The sequence below is a fragment of the Callithrix jacchus genome, chromosome X, assembly GCF_049354715.1.
Source record: "Callithrix jacchus isolate 240 chromosome X, calJac240_pri, whole genome shotgun sequence".
Lineage (NCBI taxonomy): Eukaryota > Metazoa > Chordata > Mammalia > Primates > Cebidae > Callithrix > Callithrix jacchus.
In genome coordinates this window covers 68,722,688-68,742,794 of record NC_133524.1, presented here as the reverse complement: position 1 = coordinate 68,742,794, position 20,107 = coordinate 68,722,688, and the positions used below count along the sequence as shown (strand labels likewise).

The 20,107-nt window shown below is 41.1% G+C and overlaps 1 protein-coding gene across 37 annotated transcripts in view; it reads right to left on the bottom strand.

Annotated features, from left to right (window-relative positions):
• TAF1 (TATA-box binding protein associated factor 1) overlaps window positions 1-20,107 on the bottom strand; it is a 97,342-nt gene that overhangs the window by 10,336 nt on the left and 66,899 nt on the right. For 12 of the 37 annotated variants that reach the window (XM_054251249.2, XM_078364194.1, XM_078364195.1 and 9 more), the window contains 6 exons: window positions 8,886-8,953; window positions 8,281-8,397; window positions 5,126-5,251; window positions 3,926-4,027; window positions 3,489-3,645; window positions 2,401-2,578 (listed from right to left, as the gene is read on the bottom strand). In XM_054251249.2, coding sequence (XP_054107224.1) covers window positions 2,401-2,578; window positions 3,489-3,645; window positions 3,926-4,027; window positions 5,126-5,251; window positions 8,281-8,397; window positions 8,886-8,953 — 748 coding nt within the window. Of the gene's footprint in view, window positions 1-2,400; window positions 2,579-3,488; window positions 3,646-3,925; window positions 4,028-5,125; window positions 5,252-7,012; window positions 8,131-8,280; window positions 8,398-8,885; window positions 8,954-20,107 lie in introns of those variants that run through there. The other 25 variants (XM_078364193.1, XM_035289343.3, XM_078364202.1 and 22 more) reach the window with 5 other exon arrangements.

Below are 20,107 nucleotides of genomic sequence, written 5' to 3'. Positions count from 1 at the left end.
GACATTTAAGCTGTCTCCAGTTTTTCCACTATTAGAAACAATGCTGTCATAAGCATCCTTACACAAACATCTTGATGGTGTGTTAATTATTCCCATAAAATGATTTCCTAGATGTGGATTTTTTGGGCCAAGGGGGATGCACATTCTTAAACTTTTTTTTTTTTTTTTTTTGAGGCAGAGTTTCGCTCTTGTTACCCAGGCTGGAGTGCAATGGCGCAATCTCGGCTCACCGCAACCTCTGCCTCCTGGGTTCGGGCAATTCTCTTGCCTCAGCCTCCTGAGTAGCTGGGATTACAGACACACGCCACCATGCCCAGCTACTTTGTTGTATTTTTAGTAGAGACAGGGTTTCACCATGTTGACCAGGATGGTCACGATCTCTTGACCTCATGATCCACCTGCCTCGGCCTCCCTAATAAGGACTGGGATTACAGGCATGAGCCACCGCGCCTGGCCTCTTAAACATTTTTATTTATGATGATAAATTGCTAAGACTCTCTCCAAACCACCCCATTTTATCAAGTGACATTATCACCAGTAGTTTGAGATTATCTTTTTCCTCATACCCTTTCCAAACACTAGGCATTATTATTATTCATTTTAATCACCAATTTGATAGGTAAAAAATTGCACTTCATGATTTTACTGCATTTATTAGGGAAGTTATTTTTTTCTTTTTTTTATTTTTGAGACAGAGTCTCGCTCTGTCACTATGCTAGAGTGCAGTGGCACAATCTCAGCTCACTGCAACCTCCACCTCCCAGGTTCAAATGATTCTCCTGCCTCAGCCTCCCAAGTAGCTAGGACTACAGGCACGTACCACCATGCTCAGCTAATTTTTATATTTTTAGTAGAGACGGGGTTTTCACCATGTTGGCCAGGATTGTCTCGATCTTTTGACCTTGTGATCCATGTGCCTCGGCCTCCCAGAGTGCTAGGATTACAGGTGTGAGCCACCACACCTGGCCGAAAGTTACTTTTTCATATATTTATTGGTCATTTGCACTTCTTTTGTAAATTAGTTCATGCCTTTGCCCATTTTTCTTTTGGGGCACAGAACAATCTTTCTAAAATGTAAATCTGATCATACTAACCTCATTCAATGACTACCCAGAACTTTCAGGCCCTTCATGATTTGGTATTTACCTTCCTCTTTAAATCATTTCTATCACACGAATTATAGATCTTACATGAATCAATCAAAAATTTCCAGTCACACTGAGCTACATGTGTTCTCTAAAAGTATTTCATGCCTGTGTCCATAAATGCTCTTCCTAGTCTCTGGAATGCCTATTGCTTTCTTTTTCATTTAGCTAATTCCTATTCATATCTGGCTCAGCTCCCCTCCCCCACCTCTACCTAAGTCCTAGAAAAACCCTGTGGTTGCTTATCACAGAACTTTTCATATTACACTGTGATTGCTAGTTTACCTGTTTTAGGTTTCCTACCAGACTGAGCTCCTTGAAGGAAGGGACCATATCTTAGCTGTTTCTGTACCTATGATAAATATGTGCTGAAATAAAAAAATTTGTTTACAATGTTATTTGCATATTATTTGCTTGCTGGTTAGATGTATCATAGGTACGTTAAATCCAACATGTCCAAAGCCAAATCCAAATCCGTTTTTTCCTCCTTTACTACCCCATCTAATACATATTCTTCCTCTTTCCTCTACCAGAGACATTCCCATTCATCATTCATCTAACCTCCTTACCTCTTTATGTCCCTTTATTTTCCCCACTCCTGACAGGTCCCTATTGATATCCTGATCATCTGTCCTACAACATCCTAAGTTGTACAAATTTTATGTTACTTCCTTTTCCTTAAACTGATGACTCCTATTACGCACAGGTTAAGGTCCAAACGTCTTAGCATGCCTTCTGAAGTCCTCCACAATATAATCCCCCTTGCTACTTCTGAAGCCTCAACTCCCCAGCAACTTTCTATGTGTTCTATTTCTGTGTCTTTGAACACATTGTTCCATCAATAAAGATCTCCCTACCCTCTGCCATAATACTTACTTAGTAAACTTCTATTTATCTTTTAAGCCCTAATTCAAATGTTCCCTTGCCTGTGAAACTTTCCCTGGTAACTCCAAGCAGAGTGAGACATTACCTCCTCCGTGGTGCCTTGGCACTTTGTCTTACTTAATGCTATAGTATTTATCACATTATATTTATAATTATTTGTTTGTATCAGTCTCTTTCACTAGTATGTGAGCTCTTCAAGGGCAGGATATATTTTGCTCCTCTGTGTATCCCCAGGGCTTAGCACAGTGCCTGGCCCTAGTAGGTAGGTGCCCAGGAATGTTTGATGGATGAAAAGTAATCTGATGCTGGGCCCCTTGACATCATAGTGGTCACTGATGCCACAGCCCTGTAGCATGTTGCTGCCGATTACCTGATGTTGCTATCCTCCAAACCATGGGAAGCCTCCCCACCGTCTCCCTCATAGGACATCATGCTTTCTTCATTTTCCATGCCCATCCTTGTGTTTTCCTGAAGCATGCGGGGTTGTTTGGGTCTTATTCCACCAGATCCCACATCAGAGTCACTTCCACTTTCACTCAGCTGGATAGCTATTAAAAGAGACAGATTTTTAAGCTTGACAGAATTAACATCTTTGGCTTGATCTTCCCAAACTAGTCACTCTCACACATCTACACAGGCATCTTGCCTATACTCGTCACCTCAAAGGCCTCTCTTGTAACTGCCTAGGGTCAACAGTAGCAAGGTTTGTAGTTTAGAATCTGAATCCAAATAACAATTTCCTTTTCCATCTCAGGCCAACCTATCTGTATTTTTTCTACCATCTCCTCCCATACTTTTCCCTGGCCCTTGCCATTAATCCACAAAACATTCCCAAACAGTATCTTAATTTTCTTAATTTTCCTTCCCTGTTGCCACATATAACATCTTGCCACTCTGTTCTCATCTTTTTTTTTCCTTTGGAGACAGAGTCTCACTTTGTTGCCTAGGCTGTAGTGCAATGGTATGATCATGGCTCACTGCAGCCTTGAAGTTCTGGGCTCAAGCGATCTTCCTGCCTCAGACTCCTGAGTAACTAGGACAATAGGCATCCGCCACAAAACCCAGCTAATTTTTATTTATTTACTTTTTGTAGAGACTGGGTGTCACTATGTTGCCCAGGCTGGTCTAAAACTCTTGGTCTCAAATGATCCTCCTGCCTTGGCTTCCCAAAGTGCTGAGATTACAGGTATGAGCCACTGTGCCCAGCCTTTAACAAATATCCAAATCAAAGCTGTTACTTAGGCACTGTCTTTTCCACTGTTGTCTTTCGTACCTCCTGCTAATGAATATGATCATCCTATGCGTGAGTGCTCAGTACTCTCAGGTCTATTAATAGGAAATCAACAAAAGAGGCAGCTTCCAATAAAAGTATATGTGGCCAAGAGTGCCAATCCAGTCCAGTCCTGAGGGCGCTATAGTGAGTTATATAAAGGAATAGAAGCAATCGTCAAAGCCTACCAGAGAAAGGATTGTCTCCTTCTTCATCACTCCCAGCATCTTCCTCATCATCTTCTCCTTCAGACATAAGCAAATCCTCATACAGGACACTGGCTTGAGGCTGCTGTACAGTTCCTTCCTCTTCATCTGCAAGATCACCATCTCCATCTTCACCTTCCTGAATGAGACCAGTTGGGGGTCAAAGTCCTATCAACTGACCAGAGACCAGAAGCCACCACCAGGTACCTCCCTCACCCACCCCTCCACTTGCTGCCTCACAAGAAGTTAAGTATTTTTGGTGGATAGATTGTTTAGTTGGTCCCAAGGATTAAAGTCTAATTGGGGCTCACTAAGGAGACCACTTGATATCACCTGAGGATTTGGCCTGCCCTGTACTGATGGGGTGCCTAACATATAAGGGTATAACATAACCATAAGCTTTCTGTAAGCATACTCACTGGGGCTGGAGTCTTAGGTTTCCCATCCTCCTCCTCATCATCATACCCTTCAATATCTACATCAGAGTCTTCCTCGCCCAGCCTACCTCCGCCCTGGCGCATCTGAGTAAGAACACAAATAGCACATCATTGAGGGATGTGCCTGTAGGAGGAGTTAACCAAGGGCTCTCACCCAAAATGGATGCTCCTCCCTGATATCCCAGCCAACCCCACTGCTAGTGGGGGCTGTTTACACAGCTCAAGGCATGCGCATTTTCAGCCATTCTTTGGAAATCACAGCCAGAGTAAAAAACCCAAAGAACAGGAAAGGCACTTAGTCCACTCTTACTATATCATTACAAAGAGACTCTTCCTTTCTAACCCCAAACTTTCCTTATACCTTGTGTTGAACTCTTTGGCATAGAAAAACTCTATTAGGTTTTACACTTTCCAGTGGAACCCTGACTGAGAATAGCTATAGGATTTCTGGCTTCAGACTAGGAGTATCTTCTGATACCTCTAGAAAAGGCCAATTTAAAAAATTATTTTATAAATAATTTTGATTTAAATTATAACACACATAAAGTAGGCCAATTATTTTGAACTGTCTGAGTGCAGTTGGTTGTTCTAGTCACCTATCATGCTACTCTGATGCATCATACACTTTTTTCGTACTTGGTGCTTTCCCTAAAGTTCTGCTGTGCCTGACTCTGCCCATGGGGACAGACAAAAGATAACACCAGTCACGCCACCTGCCACCATCCCACCTTGAAATCCCATTTCTTTTCTTTTTTTTTTTTTGAGACAGAGTCTAGCTCTGTCACCCAGGCTGGAGTGCAGCGGCACAATCTCGGCTCACTGCAACCTCCACCTCCTGGGTTCAAGCAACTCTCCTACCTCAGCCTGAGTAGCTGAAATTACAGGTGCCTGCCACCATGCCCAGCTAATTTCTGTACTTTTAGTAGAGACGGGGTTTCACTGTGTTGGCCAGGCTGGTCTCGAACTCCTGATCTCGTGATCCGCCCGCCTCGGTCTCCCAAAGTGCTGGGATTACAAGTGTGAGTCACTGCGTCCGGCCTTGAAATCCCATTTCTAAGCTTTCATTCCCAGGGCCAAAGGGCCCAGTCATTCTTGACATATGTCACATATCACCACCACCATTCCTTTAGCCCCACTTGCAGGCATAATACCAATCTTACAGAGAGAAAAAGAAAATCCTACCTGTGTTACCTGCTTTTCTGGAGTGGCAGTGGGAATATCCAAGACCGACATATTGCTCTCATCTTGAAATACAGAGGCATCTCGAGACATACTGAGGGATGTGTTGGTATCATACAAATCAGGAGGCTGTGGCACAAAACATACAATTTAGCTTCTTATATAGGAAAGGGATAACAAATACAGATAATTCCCCTTTAAAGCATTTACTGCAGAAAAATATCATGCAGAGCAATTCAGTTAAAGAGAAACGCAGTTTGATACAGCTTTACAGACAAGTTTTTGGGACTCATAAACCTATTCTAGTATACAGGTGCCTGATGCATGTAATCAGAAGCCTGAAGCAGAAATGCACCAAAGCTATGGGACAATTTTATGTCCTAATAGCCTTTCTGGTCAATAACCTAGTTTTTTCTAAGCCTTGTCTTTTGGTTTTTAGGCCCAAGGCTTCATATCAGTGCTATTTTGATTGTTTGATTAGGAGACATCTAAGAAGAAATGAGATAAAGGAATTTCAATTCCAACAAGAACATGGAATGCTTTGATAGTTTATGAGCCCATCAGAGGATGCCCAGAAGCAAAATGGCATGGTGAAAAACCATAGGCTTTGGAGTAAAATGCCCTGGGTTTGAGTCCTGGCTCCAGTACTTGCTAGCTGAGTAACTAACAAATTACTTAACATCTCTAAGCCCTGGTTGACTCAACTACAAAAAAAAACATGGATGATAATGTCTACCTCACAGGGTTGTTGTGAGAATTAAGAGATGTGTAAGTTCCTTACCCAATGCCTGGTACTCAATAAATTATACATCCCTTCCCTGTTGTCTCCCCTGAAAAGAACAGGGATTTAGCAAATGGACTATTCAGTGACAGGAGGGCAAAAGGGACTAAAGTGCTCACAGTATAATATAAAGTGAAAAGAGTAAGACACAAAACTGTATTGATCATATTTCATTTTAAATATAAACACAAATACAGACACTACAGATATGAAAGAAATCAAAATATTCACAGTGGTTGATGTTGCTTCTGAGTGGTGGAAGTGATTACAAGTAACTTATTTCTTTTTATTTTCCAATCTTCCCTAATGAACATGTTATTTTTATCAAAAACCCATATATGTGTTACACTGTGTTTTCTAAAAAAGAAAACAAGACTGATTCAGAAGAGGGTTTTGGAAAAATAGAGACAAAACAAAATTCAAGGCATTACAGAGCAGATAAATCAGTGTGCAACAGAAGGAGGGAAAAATAAAGGGATGAAATTTCTGTAAAACCTTACAGCACAGTGTAGAAAACCGCAAAGTCAACACTTTTAAAGTGTTATATTGAACAGATGATGCAATGCAAGTTAGGTGGAAACAGTTGAGTGAAAATACATTACTGACTACCACCATTTAGAAGTTGGAAGGTATGATTACTATCATGCTTCTTACAACCAAAATTTTATTAAGACAGGTTAAACTTTTGCAAACACACTCTGTAACATCCGAGTTTGAGAATAGTAATGTGTGAGGACAGTCACTCATGTACACCTTGCTCAGGTTAAGAGGTAATGAGTTGGTTACTACTGTTTGTGAATGAAGGGGGATGATGAAAAAGTGAACTGGAATAATGAAGCAGTACTATCTAATCCTACTCTTCATAAGAAACCCTCTAACTGCACCAAACAACGGCTAATACTCAAGAGAGAGAATAGTTGACAGGTTTTCCTTAGCCATTTGAGGCAGTGTGGGAGATGTAGGGAAGAAAGGAAGGTGACTTTGGGGTCCAAGGCTTTTGACTCACCAAAGGACTAGGCTTAGGCTGTCCTAGAAATGAGCAAACCATGTGCCATTCAATGGCTAGACTCTCCTGGGGAATGATGGCTAATACCCAGGCTTTAACTTACCAGAAAGTACCTTGTGGAAGCTGTGGGCCTATTAGCAAATAGGGCCTTCCTGGGCAACATCACTCACCCAAGCCCCCTTGACCCAATCTGCCCACACAATCCAAGAGCCTTTCCTTGTTCTGGACCTTGAAGAAGTATCTGAGGGTTCTTTTATACCTGGCCCCTCAGTAACCTAGGTTGTGGGATGAAAGAGAGAGTAAAAGATAGATAGGGATAGTGCATGAACGAGATTTAGAGACAGCAATAATCCAACAGAGGTCACACAGGTTGCATTATCAGTTCAGAAGAAAACCTGGATAGAATGAAAAAAAAATTTCCTGGGGAAATTGGCAGAGTTCTGCCTTAAAATATTTCATTAAATTTGAAAGGGCCTCAGAGAACAGATAAAGAAACAAGCATTTACTGAATGTTTACTATGTGTCAGGCAAATTAAATTAATTCATTTAATGTTTACAACATCTTGAAAAGATTTTAGAGAAAAAGAAACTGAGAGTCAGGTTAACTTTCCAAGATCACAATGCTAGACAGAAGGAAAACTAAAACTCAAACCCAGGCCTGTTTTATGTCAAATCTTATGTACTTTCCACCCTACCATAGTGCCACCGATACAGAAACCAAGCAACAGTGATATTCTGTAAAGTCCTATTCTTCAAATATACCAAACCCTCTAAGAGTACAGTATAGAGGAAATATACTCTTAGTGTATTTCAAGGGTTCAGTCAGACCAGAAAGACTAAAAATTTCTTATTTATCCTGCTCTTTAATTATTTTGACATGAACATTATAAACACTATCTTTCTTCATTTACTAGGAGTCAATCCAGGAAAATGGCTGACTTCTGAGCTACCCTGAGATACCTCTGAGGGAATGAGTGACCAAGTGTCTGTAAGGCACAAGAACAGTGTCCTATGTCTATAAGAAGTCTATACTCTAGGGATGTTCTAGAGTCCCAAATTCATGGACAAGAGAATTCCAGAGACCCAGAGGATGGCTGGGTCAGGAATCTGGTATTCCCAAACACTGCCTAAACAACTAAAGCCCCACCCCACTCATTCATCCCACAGCTGCCTCTTCTGGATTCAAGGCCACCAAGACCCATGGCCCTCACTCACCTTAGCCTTTGAGAAGACAAGAAAGCACACGAAAGGCATATGAAGAGGAAGGACAGAGAAGAATGGTATCTCAGTAAACGGATTTGTTAACATGCTCCCAATTTCCCAAACCAATAAGAAAACTATTAAGAGGAGGTATTTAGTCCTCGGACTCACCTGAGGTGTGTAGGGCCCTGGGGTCATTGGGTCCAGGCTTTCTAATTCTGCTTCCTCCAAAGCTGCTTCTTTAGCTGTACAAATATCCTTCTCGAGTTGAGTCAAATGCTCATCATACTGAGAAATAAAATAAATTCATTTGACATGTATTTTAAGTACTGGGGGTACAAAAGCCAACAAATCTTCATGGACAAATATCCCACTTATATTCTAGTGGCAGGACACAGATAATACAATAAATTAAGCAGGGAAGGAAATAGGGGATGTGGAGTTGGGGGACAGGGAATACTACATTTTAAAATAGGATAATCAGGGAAAGCTACTCGTTCAAGGGAACAGGATTTCAAAAAGCTAGATCCCAAGGGGACCTTCTTTTATTTTTTGAGACACAGTCTCGCTGTTGCCCAGGCTGGAATGCAGGGATATGATCACAGCTCACTGTAACGCTGACCTCCTGGGCTCAAATGATCCTCCTACCTTAGCCTTCCAAGTAGCTGGGACCATATGTATGCACCACCATACCCCACTAATTTTTAAATCTTTTTTGTAGAGATGGGGTCTCCCTATGTTGCCCAGGCTTGGGATCTCCAACTTTAACCACCTACCTCAGTCAATGTCTGGTAACAGACGTTCACAATCTCCTGAGCAGTCTTAGTATATTGACTCTCAGGCCCTATAAATAAAATAAGAAAGTGCCGTTATCTTATCTTTGCAGACTTGTACCAGAATTTTACATTGTCACCGGCAGTATGTCCCATTAACCTAGACCTAGAAAAATCATGCTTCAGCTTTAACATGGACTCTTGTTCTACTTCCAGAGGCAGTAAATTTCAAACATATGCAAAAATATACTAACATAATAAACTCCCATGTACTCACTAGCCAGCTTCAATGATTATTAACATGTGGCCAATCTTGTTTCATTTACTTCAATTTTCAGACTCAAATTTTTGTGTAGCAAATTCCAGTATCATAACAATTTTCCTTTAATTGTTCAGTATGGGTTGCTAAGGACACTTTTTTTTTTTTTTAAAAGACAGAATCTCACTCTGTTGCTCAGGCTGGAGTGCAGTGGTGCAATTTTAGCTCACTGCAAACTCCACCTTCCAGGCTCAAGCAATTCTTGTGCCTCAATCTCCTGAGTAGGTAGGATTACAGGCATGTGCCACCACGCCCAGCTAATTTTTACATTTTTAGTAGAGACAAAGTTGCCACGCTGGACAGGCTGCTCTCCAACTCCTGGCCTCTTAATAAGTGTTCCACCCACCTCAGCCTGCGAAAGTGCTGGGATTATAGGCATGAGCCACTGTGCTCAGCCTAAGGAGGCTTTAAATAAACAATTACGTATGATAATATAAGGTGGATACATGTCATTATACATTTTCAAAACCCATACAATGTATACACCACCACCAAGAATGAACCATGGACTTGGGGTGATAATGATATGTCAATGTAGGTTCATCAGCTAACACAATTAATATAGCACTTTGGTGCAGGATGCTATTTTTGTTTTTTTGACAGGGTTTCACTCCATCACCCAGGCTGGAATGCAGTGATACAATCATGGCTCACTGCAGCCTTGAACTTCTGTTGTAGGTATGTACCACCATGCCCATTTTTCTTTGTTTGTAGGGATGGGGGGGTCTCACTATGTTGCACAGGCTGGTCTTGAACTCCTGGCCTAAAGAATTCACTTACCTCTCTTTTCTCAGCCTCCCCAAAGTACTGGAATTACAGGCATACGCCACCATGCTCAGCCTGGTATAAGATGTTGTTAACTGGGGAGGCTATATGTATGTGAGGGAAGAAAGTATATGGAAACTCTCTGTAACTTCTGCTCAATTTTGCCATTAATTAAAGGTGCTCTACAAACCAACTATATCACATCTAAAATAATTAACAGTAATTCTTTAATACTATCACATAGACTGCCAAGATGCAAATTTCCCAAATTACTTTATAAACACTCTTTTGCATTTGATTTCTTTGAATCATAACCCAAAAAAGGTCCATACATCGTATTTGGCTGATGTGTCTCCTTAAGACAGTTTTACCTATAAAGATGATTCTTAACTATTACAGTTCCCCAAATGGCCTTAGTTACAAGTTGCAAACTGGTGGCTTGTAGTTTTATTTGGCTCACATAAAAAATTAGTTCAGTTTTAAAAAATGGATTCAGCTATACACTCATAATACATAAAACACTGTATTTAAGTTATATTTCAATGAAAGGGTTTTTGAAAAAAAAAAAAACTTAACAACTAAGTTAAATGTTACTAACATTTAACAGTTGTGAGATTTCACATAAAAACCTAAATTGTCTGGCTTCTTTTTTAGAAAATTTAAAAATGTGGCCAAGACAGGGTCAGCATTCCCACAAGGCACCAATGGGCTGGGCTGAGTAGCAGCTGCTCCTTTTAGATAAAGCCTGTGTTCTCCAGGTCCTCATAGTCCCCCCTCCCAGGTCTGCTTATCTTACGCCTAGACCCCGAAGGCATTTGAGTTTTCAATCCCTACCTTAAATACTTAAAATGTTCTTTAATATACTGATCATTCACTTATTTATTCATAAGACATTTTCTCAATACCTTTTGTGTGCCAGACACTGGAGATGATAGAAATGAGTGAGATATAGGTCATATCCTCAAGAAGTTTATAGCCTCGTACAGTGAGATTGACTGTAAACAAATATAGGGCAATACAATGCAGTAGAAAAAAAAAAACAGTGGCACAAAGGAAGTGGCTGATTCTGGGAGGTAAAAGGGGAAGAGGAATTAAGAAAGCCTTCACAAAAGGTGATCCCTAAATTAAACCTACGGTTTTATCAGGATATAAAGGATAAAAAATACCACAGCCAGGCACCGTGGCTCAAGCCTGTAATCCCAGCACTTTGGGAGGCCAAGGTAGACAGATCACTTGAGACCAGGCTGGCTGGCCAGCATGGCAACACCCTGTCTCTACTAATAATACAAAAATTAGCTGGGCATGGTGGTGCATACCTGTAATCCCAGCTACCTGGATAGCTGAGGCATGAGAATCACTTAAACCCGGGAGGCAGAGGTTGAAGTGAGGCAAGATCGCACCACTGCACTCCAGCCTGGGCGACACAGCGAGACTCTGCCTTAAATACACACACACGCACACACACACATACGAATTTCAAATTATACCACAAAGCTATAGTAACCAAAATGGCATGGTACTGACATAAAAACAGACATACAGACCAATGGCACAGAATAGAATACACAGACAGATATTAATCCATACACGGCCAACTCATTTTCAACAAAGGCAACAAGAACACACACTGGGGGAAAGGATAGTCTCTTTAATAAATGGTGCTGAGAAAACTGGATATCTCCATCTTTCACCATATATAGAAATCAACTCAAAATGGATTAAAGACAAATGTAAGACCTGAACTATAAAATTACTAGAAGAAACGCTATAGGATGCAAATCTGGGCAAAGTCTTTTTGGGTAAGACATCAAAAGCACAGACAACCACAAAAGCCAAACAGACAAAGGCACTCAAACAATCCAATAGCAAAAAAAAAAAAAAAAATCTGATTAAGAAATGGGCAAGGCCGGGCACGGTGGCTCACGAGGTCAAGAGATCGAGACCATCCTGGTCAACATGGTGAAACCCCAACTCTACTAAAAATACAAAAAATTAGCTGGGCATGGTGGCATGTGCCTGTAATCCCAGCTACTCAGGAGGCTGAGGCAGGAGAATTGCCTGAACCCAGGAGGCGGAGGTTGCGGTGAGCTGAGATCGCACTATTACTCTCCAGCCTGGGTAACAAGGGTGAAACTCCATCTCAAAAAAAAAAAGAAAAGAAAAGAAATGGGCAAAAGAGAGAGATCCAAGACGGCTGATTACTAGCAGCTCAGGATTGTAGCTCCCAGTGAAAGCACAGAGAACAAGAGGACGCCACACTTTCAGACGAATTTTTGTTGCTCACTGACCAGGCGATTCCCAGCAGAGGAGCCCCATGGGTTGCCAGCGCGACTCTTGTGGCCGGCGCAGCAGCGGTTTTGCCAGCACCCCAGCGTGGCAGTTCTTGGTGCAGAGTTAACGGGACTGGGTCCCCTTTTGGTCGATGTTTGGAGCTCCAGGAAGGCAGAGTCGCCTATTCAGCTGATTGAAAAAGGGACTCAAGAAGGAAGCCAGACTGGAGATTCCCAGGCAGAAAAGCACCTTAACGCTGTTTCTTAAGATTCAGTTAAACTGAATCTTAACGCTGCTGTTTTAGCCAGTGCAGTGGGTTGCTCAGATTCTGGCACTGGGAATCAACAAGTTGGATGTCCACTCAGAGACCTAACTTAAAGTCAGTAATTACAAAGATGACAGGTGGATAAATTTACAATGATGGGAAGAAACCAGTGTAAAAAGGCTGAGAATACCCAAAATCAAAATGCCTCTCCCTCTACAGGGGATCACAGTTCCTCATCAACAAGGGAACAAGGCCTGATGGAGAACGAGTGTGTTCCAATAACAGAATTAGGCTTCAGAAGGTGGATAATGAGAAACTTCTGTGAGTTAAAGGAACATGTTCTGGCCTAGTGTAAGGAAGCTAAGAACCTTGAAAAAGGGTTTGACGAAATCCTAATGAGAATAGACAATCTAGAGGAGTATGGGTGAATTGATGGGACTGAGGAATACAGTATGAGAACTCCACGAAGTATGCACAGGTTTTAACACTTGAATTGATCAAGCAGAAGAAAGGATATCAGAGGTCGAAGACCAACTTAATGAAATGAAGCGAGAAGACAAGATTAGAGAAGAAAGAGTAGAAAGGAATGAGTAAAGTCTCCAGGAAGTATGGGACTATGTGAAGGGACCTAGTTTACATTTGATAGGTGTACCTGAGTGTCATGAGGAGAATGAGTCCAAGCTGGAAAATATTCTTCGGGATATTGTTCAGGAGGATTTTCCTAACCTAGTAAGGCAGGACAATACTCAACTCTGGGTAATACAGAGAACACCACAGAGTTGTTCCTCAGGGGGAGCAACCCCAGGACATATGACTGTTAGATTCACCAGGGTTGAAATAAAGGAGAAAATTTTAAGGGCAGCTAGAGAGAAGGGTCGGGTTGCCCATAAAGGGAAGCCTACTGGACTCACAGCAGATCTCTCAGCTGAAACCCTGCAGACTAGAGGAGAGTGGGGGTCAGTGTTCAATATCCTTGGAGAAAAGAATTTTCAACCCGGAGTCTCATATCCAGCCAAACTAAGCTTCATAAATGAAGGAAAAATAAAATTTTTCAAGAACAGGCAAGCACTCAGAGACTTCATCACTATCAGGCCTGCTTTGTAGGAGCTTCTGAAAGAAGCACTATACACAGAAAGGAACCACCAGTATCAGTCATCCCAAAAACTTACCAAAAGGTAAAGAGTATCTACATAATGAAGAATCTCTATCAACTGATGGGCAAAATAGCCAGCTAGCATTAAACAACAATATTAAACTCACAAATATCAAATTTATCCTAAATTTAAATGGATTAAATGCCCCAATCAAAGATATAGACAGGCAAATTGAATAAAAAGTCAAAACCTATTGGTATGCTGTATCCAGATCCATCTCATAGGCAAGGATGCACAAAGGGTTGGTGGAAGACTTACCAATCAAATGGAGAGAAAAAAAAACAAAAAACAGGAGTTGTAACTTTTGTCTCTGACAAAATAGACTTTAATAGTAACAAAGACTAAGAGAAACTGGGAAGGACATTACATGGTGGTAGGAGGATCAATGCAACAACAGGAGTCAATGATCATAAATGTGTATGCACCCAATATAGGAGTACCCAGATGCATGGGACAAGTTCTTAATGACTTACAAAGAGACTTGGACTCCCACACAATAATAGCAGGAGACTTTGACACCACATTGTTAATATCCGATGGATCAATGAGATAGAAAATTAACAGGGGCAACTATGATTTGAACTCAGACCTGGAACAAGTAAACTCAGTGAATATTTATAGAATTTTTCATCCCAGGTCCACAGAACATACATTTTTCTCAGTATCACATTACACCTATTTTGAAAGTCACCACATAATTGGAAGTAAATCATTCTTCAGCATTTGCATAGCATTTCACAGACTTAAATGAAATATTGGTTGGCTGTTTGTTTGTTATTTTCTTCCCTTATTCCTTCCTGTCTCCGCTGTTAAGCAAAATTATCGGCATAAAAGAGGTTTTTAATACCTATTTTTAGATTGCATTCCAGCCTGAGCAATAGAGCAAGACTCCTGTTCTCTCTCCCCCTTTCTATTTCTTTTTTTCCAAAAAAAAAAAAAAAAAGAAGAGAAAAGAAAAGAAATGGGCAAAAGACCTGAATAGATATTTGTCCAAAGACATCCAAATGGCAAACAGGTATATGAAAAGGTGCTCAACATTAACAATCACTGGGGAAATGCAAATCAAAACAACCATAAGATTGCTTTTTTTTTTTCTTTTTGAGACAGGGTCTCACTCCGTCACCCAGGCTGGAGTGCAATGGCGCAGTCATGGCTCACTGCAGCCTAGCTGGGACTACAGGCAGGTGCCACCACACCTGGCTAATTTTTGCATTTTTTGTGGAGATGGGGTTTTGCCATGTTGCCCAGGCAGGTCTGGAGTTCCTTGGCTCAAGCAATCTGCCTGCTTTGGCCCCCCAAAGTGCTGGAATTACAGGTGTGAGCTACCACACCTGGACAGAATGGCTTTAATCAAAAAGACAATCAAAAAGAATAACAGATGCAGATGAAAATGTGGAGAAAGGGGAACCCTTGCATACTGTTGGTGGGGATGTATAGTAGTACACAGCCATTATGGAAAACAGTATAGAGGTTCCTCGAAAAACTAAAAATAGGATTTTCATAGGATCATCCAACAATACCACTGTTGGGCATATATCCAAAAGAAGGGAAATCAGTACATTGAAAAAATATCTGCACCCCATGTTTACTGCAGCACTATTCACAATAGCCAAATATGGAATCAAGTTAAATGTCCATCAATAGATACATGGATAAAACATGTGCTGGTTGGGAATGGTGGCTCATGCTTATAATCCCAACATTTTGGGAGGCCGAGGTGGGTGGATTACCTGAGGTCAGGAGTTCCATTCCAGACTGGCTAACATAGCGAAACCCCATCTCTACTAAAAATACAGAAACAATTAGCAGGGCATGGAGGCAGGCACCTATAATCCTAGCTACCCGGGGGGCTGAGGCAGAAAAATCACTTGAACCCGGGAGGCGGAGGTTGCAGTGAGCTGAGATCATGCTATTGCATCCAATCTCAAATAAAAAAAATTGTTATATATATGCGATGGAATATAAGAATGATATCAAACCAGTATGGTTGGAAACAGAAATTATTATGTTACGCAAAATAAGCCACACACAGTAAAACAAATATTACACGTTCTCACTCATGTGGGAGCTAAAAACGTAGATGTCATGGAGGTAGAGAGTAGAATGGTGGTTAGCAGAGGTTGGAAAGTGAAGAGATGTGAGGGATAAGATAGGAGAAATAAATTCTAGTATTTGATAGTATAGTAAGGAAATTAGTTAACAATAACTTATTGTATATTTCAAAATACCTAGAAGAATGGTAATGCTTCCAAAAAGATCAATGGTTAAGGTGATGGATATCCCGATTACCCTGATTTGATCGCTACACATCATTTACATGTACCAAAATATCACCACTATGTACAACTATGATCTATCAATAAAAAACAAAAAAAAAAATACACACCATATGTATATGTGAAGCTTTCAAGTCATATCTACTATGACTATTAGAAGCTATCACCTAAATAAAAAAATTCTTGGTCAGGTGCGGTGGCTCACACCTGTAATCTCAACACTCTGGGAGGCCAAGGCAGGAAGATTGCTTGAGGTCAGGAGTTCGAGACCAGCCTGGGCAACATGGTAAAACCCTGTCTCTACTAAAAATACAAAACTTAGCTGAGCATGGTGGCACACATCTGTAGTCCCAGCTAATCGAGAGGCTAAGGCATGAGAATCGCTTCAACCCGGGAGGTGGAGGCTGCAGTGAGCCGAGATTGCACCACTGCACTCCAGCCTGGGACAGAGCAAGACTCTGTCTCAAAAAAAGAAAGTAAGTCCTCTCACAAGTATAGGTCATTTATTCTCTAAAACATGTAAAATAAAGTTGTGTCCTAACAGAAACTAAGAAAAGTCAATTATCAAGATATTTAGGGCTGGGTGTGGTGGCTCATGCCTGTAATCCCAGCACTTTGGGAGGCCGAGGCAGGAGGAACAGTTGAGCTCAGGAGTTGGAGACCAGCCTGGGTAACAAAGTGAGACCTTAATTCTACAAAAATAAAAAAGATAGCCAGGCGTGGTGGCGTATATCTGTAGTCTCAGCTACTTGGGAGGCTGAGGCAGGAAAATGGCTTGATCCCAGGAGAGTCAAGACTACAGTGTTCACACCACTGTACTCCAGCCTGGGTGACAGAGACCCTCCTTTCAAAAAAAAGACATTTAAGATATATATAAAGATAACCAGAGATGGCTCACAATCAAGAATAGTTTGATGATCAGGCATGGTGGCTCATGCCTGTAATCCCAGCACTTTGGGAGCTGGGCAGGATCATCACTTGAGCTCAGGAGTTCAAGACCAGCCTGGGCAATATGGCGTACACATGTAGTCCCAACTACTCAGGAGGCTGAGGCAGGAAAATCGGTTGCGCCCAGGAGGTCAAGGGTACAGTGAGCCGTGATCACGCCACTGCACTCCAGCCTGGGCAGCCTGAGTGACAGAGACTCCATCTCAAAAAATAAACAAAAAAAGAAAACAGAAATATTCCTAGAGAAAATAGAAAGGCTGCATACAGGTTATAGGCCTCCTTCACCAAGCCTGTACAATAATAGTTCCTTACAGTAGTGTAGGCTCTTCTACCTACAGGGACCTGCCTCATGGCTAAAACTCCAGCTTGTAAATTAGGAATTCAATCTTTATTCTACTTTAGTTTAGAAACTTAAACATGAACCAACCTCTCAATATCTCAATTCCCTCACTTTATAATACAAGTAAAAATTAGTTTTATACATTTGTAAAGTTTCTTTCTTACTTTAATTCATTTTGAAAGTGGGACCTCTTCCCTACCCATTTTCTTTGCAACACATCACTCTAAGAAATACCCACTAATGGCCAAGCGCAGTGGCTCACGCCTGTAATCCCAGCACTTCTGGGAGGCTGAGGTGGGCAGATCACCTGAGGTCAGGAGTTCAAGACAAGCCTGACCAACATGGAGAAACCCCGACTCTATTAAAAATACAAAATTAGTTGGGTGTGGTGGTGCATGCCTGTAATCCCTGCTACTCAAGAGGCTGAGGCAGGAGAATCACTTGAACACGGGAGGTGGAGGTAGAGGCGAGCAGAGATTGTGCCATTGTACTTAAGCCTAGACAACAAGAGTGAAACTCTGTCTCCAAAAGTCATCTACTAATACCTCTAAAATATTTTTTTTTAAAAAACCACACACACACACTTACATAGCTGATACTTATGTGTTTGATTATTAGCTGTTTGTGTCTGTTATCAGTTTTAGACAGTTCATGTTCTCAAGTTATGAGGGCTTCAGCTATGAAACTCTATTACACTATTATATGCAAAGGAGCATTTAAGTCTTTTTAATGAAACATGATGGTGGAACTGGCAAACCACTGTTAACATAATGGATAAAAATATCCACCATGATGTTTTCTTATCCCTACCTATACCAGGAGTTCTTGGAGTGGTTAATGCGAGAGAGATCTACAAATCCCTTAAAACTATAAACAAAATTCTGTATGCAATATACATTTTTGAGAGCAGAAAAGCCATAGTTTTTCATCGGATTTTCAAAGGGTTCCATAAGTGTCTCCATAAATATAAAAATACCACTGTACATTCTGGAGCAATCAGGAGCTTACTAAAAGTAGGGTGATCAGCTATAGGTTTTGTAGCTTAGGAAGAAATGAGGAATCCAAGTAAAGAGACAGACAAGGACAGTAGAGCCTCTACAGGAATAGTAAAGGTGCTGAAGCTATCGTGGGGGTGTGCTGGGAAGAAGATTAAACAGAAACTGAACTCCAATTCCCAGTCCCTAAAGGGTTATTATACAGAAAACCAGAATTAAGTTATAAAGAATTTCTAGAATGACACCAAAATGAATGAAAGATAATCTGTGATTTGTCACTGTACTCAACAGAATAAGCTGCCCACACATAAAAAGGAATGTTTTTCTGAGTATATTTTGCTTTTCTCTCTCTTCTTGTTAAATCATGGCCAAAGCAACGCTACATGTCTCGGAGAAACGTATTTATTTATACTTTGCCTCATACCAAATAAGGAACCGTAGAGTCTACAGAATCACATACAATTCAAATTCAAATGTCCTTAAATAGAAATAATTCCAATGACAGCTTTGGAAAGTTGATATTGCACCAAGAAAAAAAACTTTTTTTTTTGAGACGGAGTTTCGCTGTTACCCAGGCTGGAGTGCAATGGCACGATCTCGGCTCACCACAACCTCTCCGCCTCCTGGGTTCAAGCAATTCTCTTGCCTCAGCCTCCCAAGTAGCTGGGACTACAGGCGTGCACCACCATGCCCAGCTAATTTTTGTATTTTTAGTAGAGATGGGGTTTCACCATGTTGACCAGGATGGTCTCAATCTCTTGACCTCGTGATCCACCCGCCTCGGCCTCCCAAAGTGCTGGGATTATAGGCATGAGCCACCGAGCCCGGCCAAGAAAATTTCTTTTCTGGTTTCAAAGTCAATTTCCTTCTTTATGGTGATGTGAGAAGAAATGCAAGTCACAAGCTTCATGGTTCTAGTTAGAGGGGGGAAGCAAGCATTATTGCTGCTAATTTTCTTTTCTTCTTTTTTTTTTTTTTTGACACAGTGTCTCACTCTGTCACCCAGGCTGGAGTACAGTGGCTCAATTTCTGTTCATTGCAACCTCTACCTCCCAGGTTCAAGCATTCTCCTGCCTAAGCCTCCCCAAGTAGCTGGATTATAGGCATGCACCACCACACCTGGCTAATTTTTTAGCAGAGACGGAATTTCACCATGTTGGCCAGGCTGGTCTCAAACTCCTGACCTCAGGTGATCTACCCGCCTTGGCCTCCCAAAGTGCTGGGATTACAGGCGTGAGCCACTGCACCTGGCCTATTACTGCTAACTTTCTGAAAGGTTTCAGAGAAAAACACCAGCCAAGATGGGAAGCACCCCCTGGGTACCAAGGAAAAGAGGGAATCACTCCTAGGCTCACGCTTCCCTTGAGAACTCTCCCACAAACAATAAAAATAATCCCTCCCTAAGAAAATGAGTACTCTGTCAAAACAGTATAAATTATCTTGACACTGGATGGTATGGGGATATGTATTTGTTCCAATGTGAACTATTAATAATAAATAAAAGCTCAGTAGCAGTAGAAAGCTTTTTTAAAAATATCAGTGTCAGATATAAAAAGAAAAATCTGCATACTAAATTCCTAAAGAAATTACAATTGCTAAACACAACTATGCATAGTCCGAATCCCAAAGAGGTGAGCTCTGACTTTGAAATTCTTATTTATCTTCAAAACTAGATCCAGAACAAGTGAAAATTAAAGATAAGTAAATCTAATCTTTCACAATACAGCTAGGCTCCTTACTTTATGTAGAATGAGGATCAAATGTAAATTACGATGTTTAGTTTTCAAGGTAAAGAGGTTCACAGTCTCTCAAACCTGAGTAACATAATCTCAGTCAGAATCTAGACTAGAAATTCAAGAAGGCAGAAACCATCCAGAGGGAATTGGGGTGAT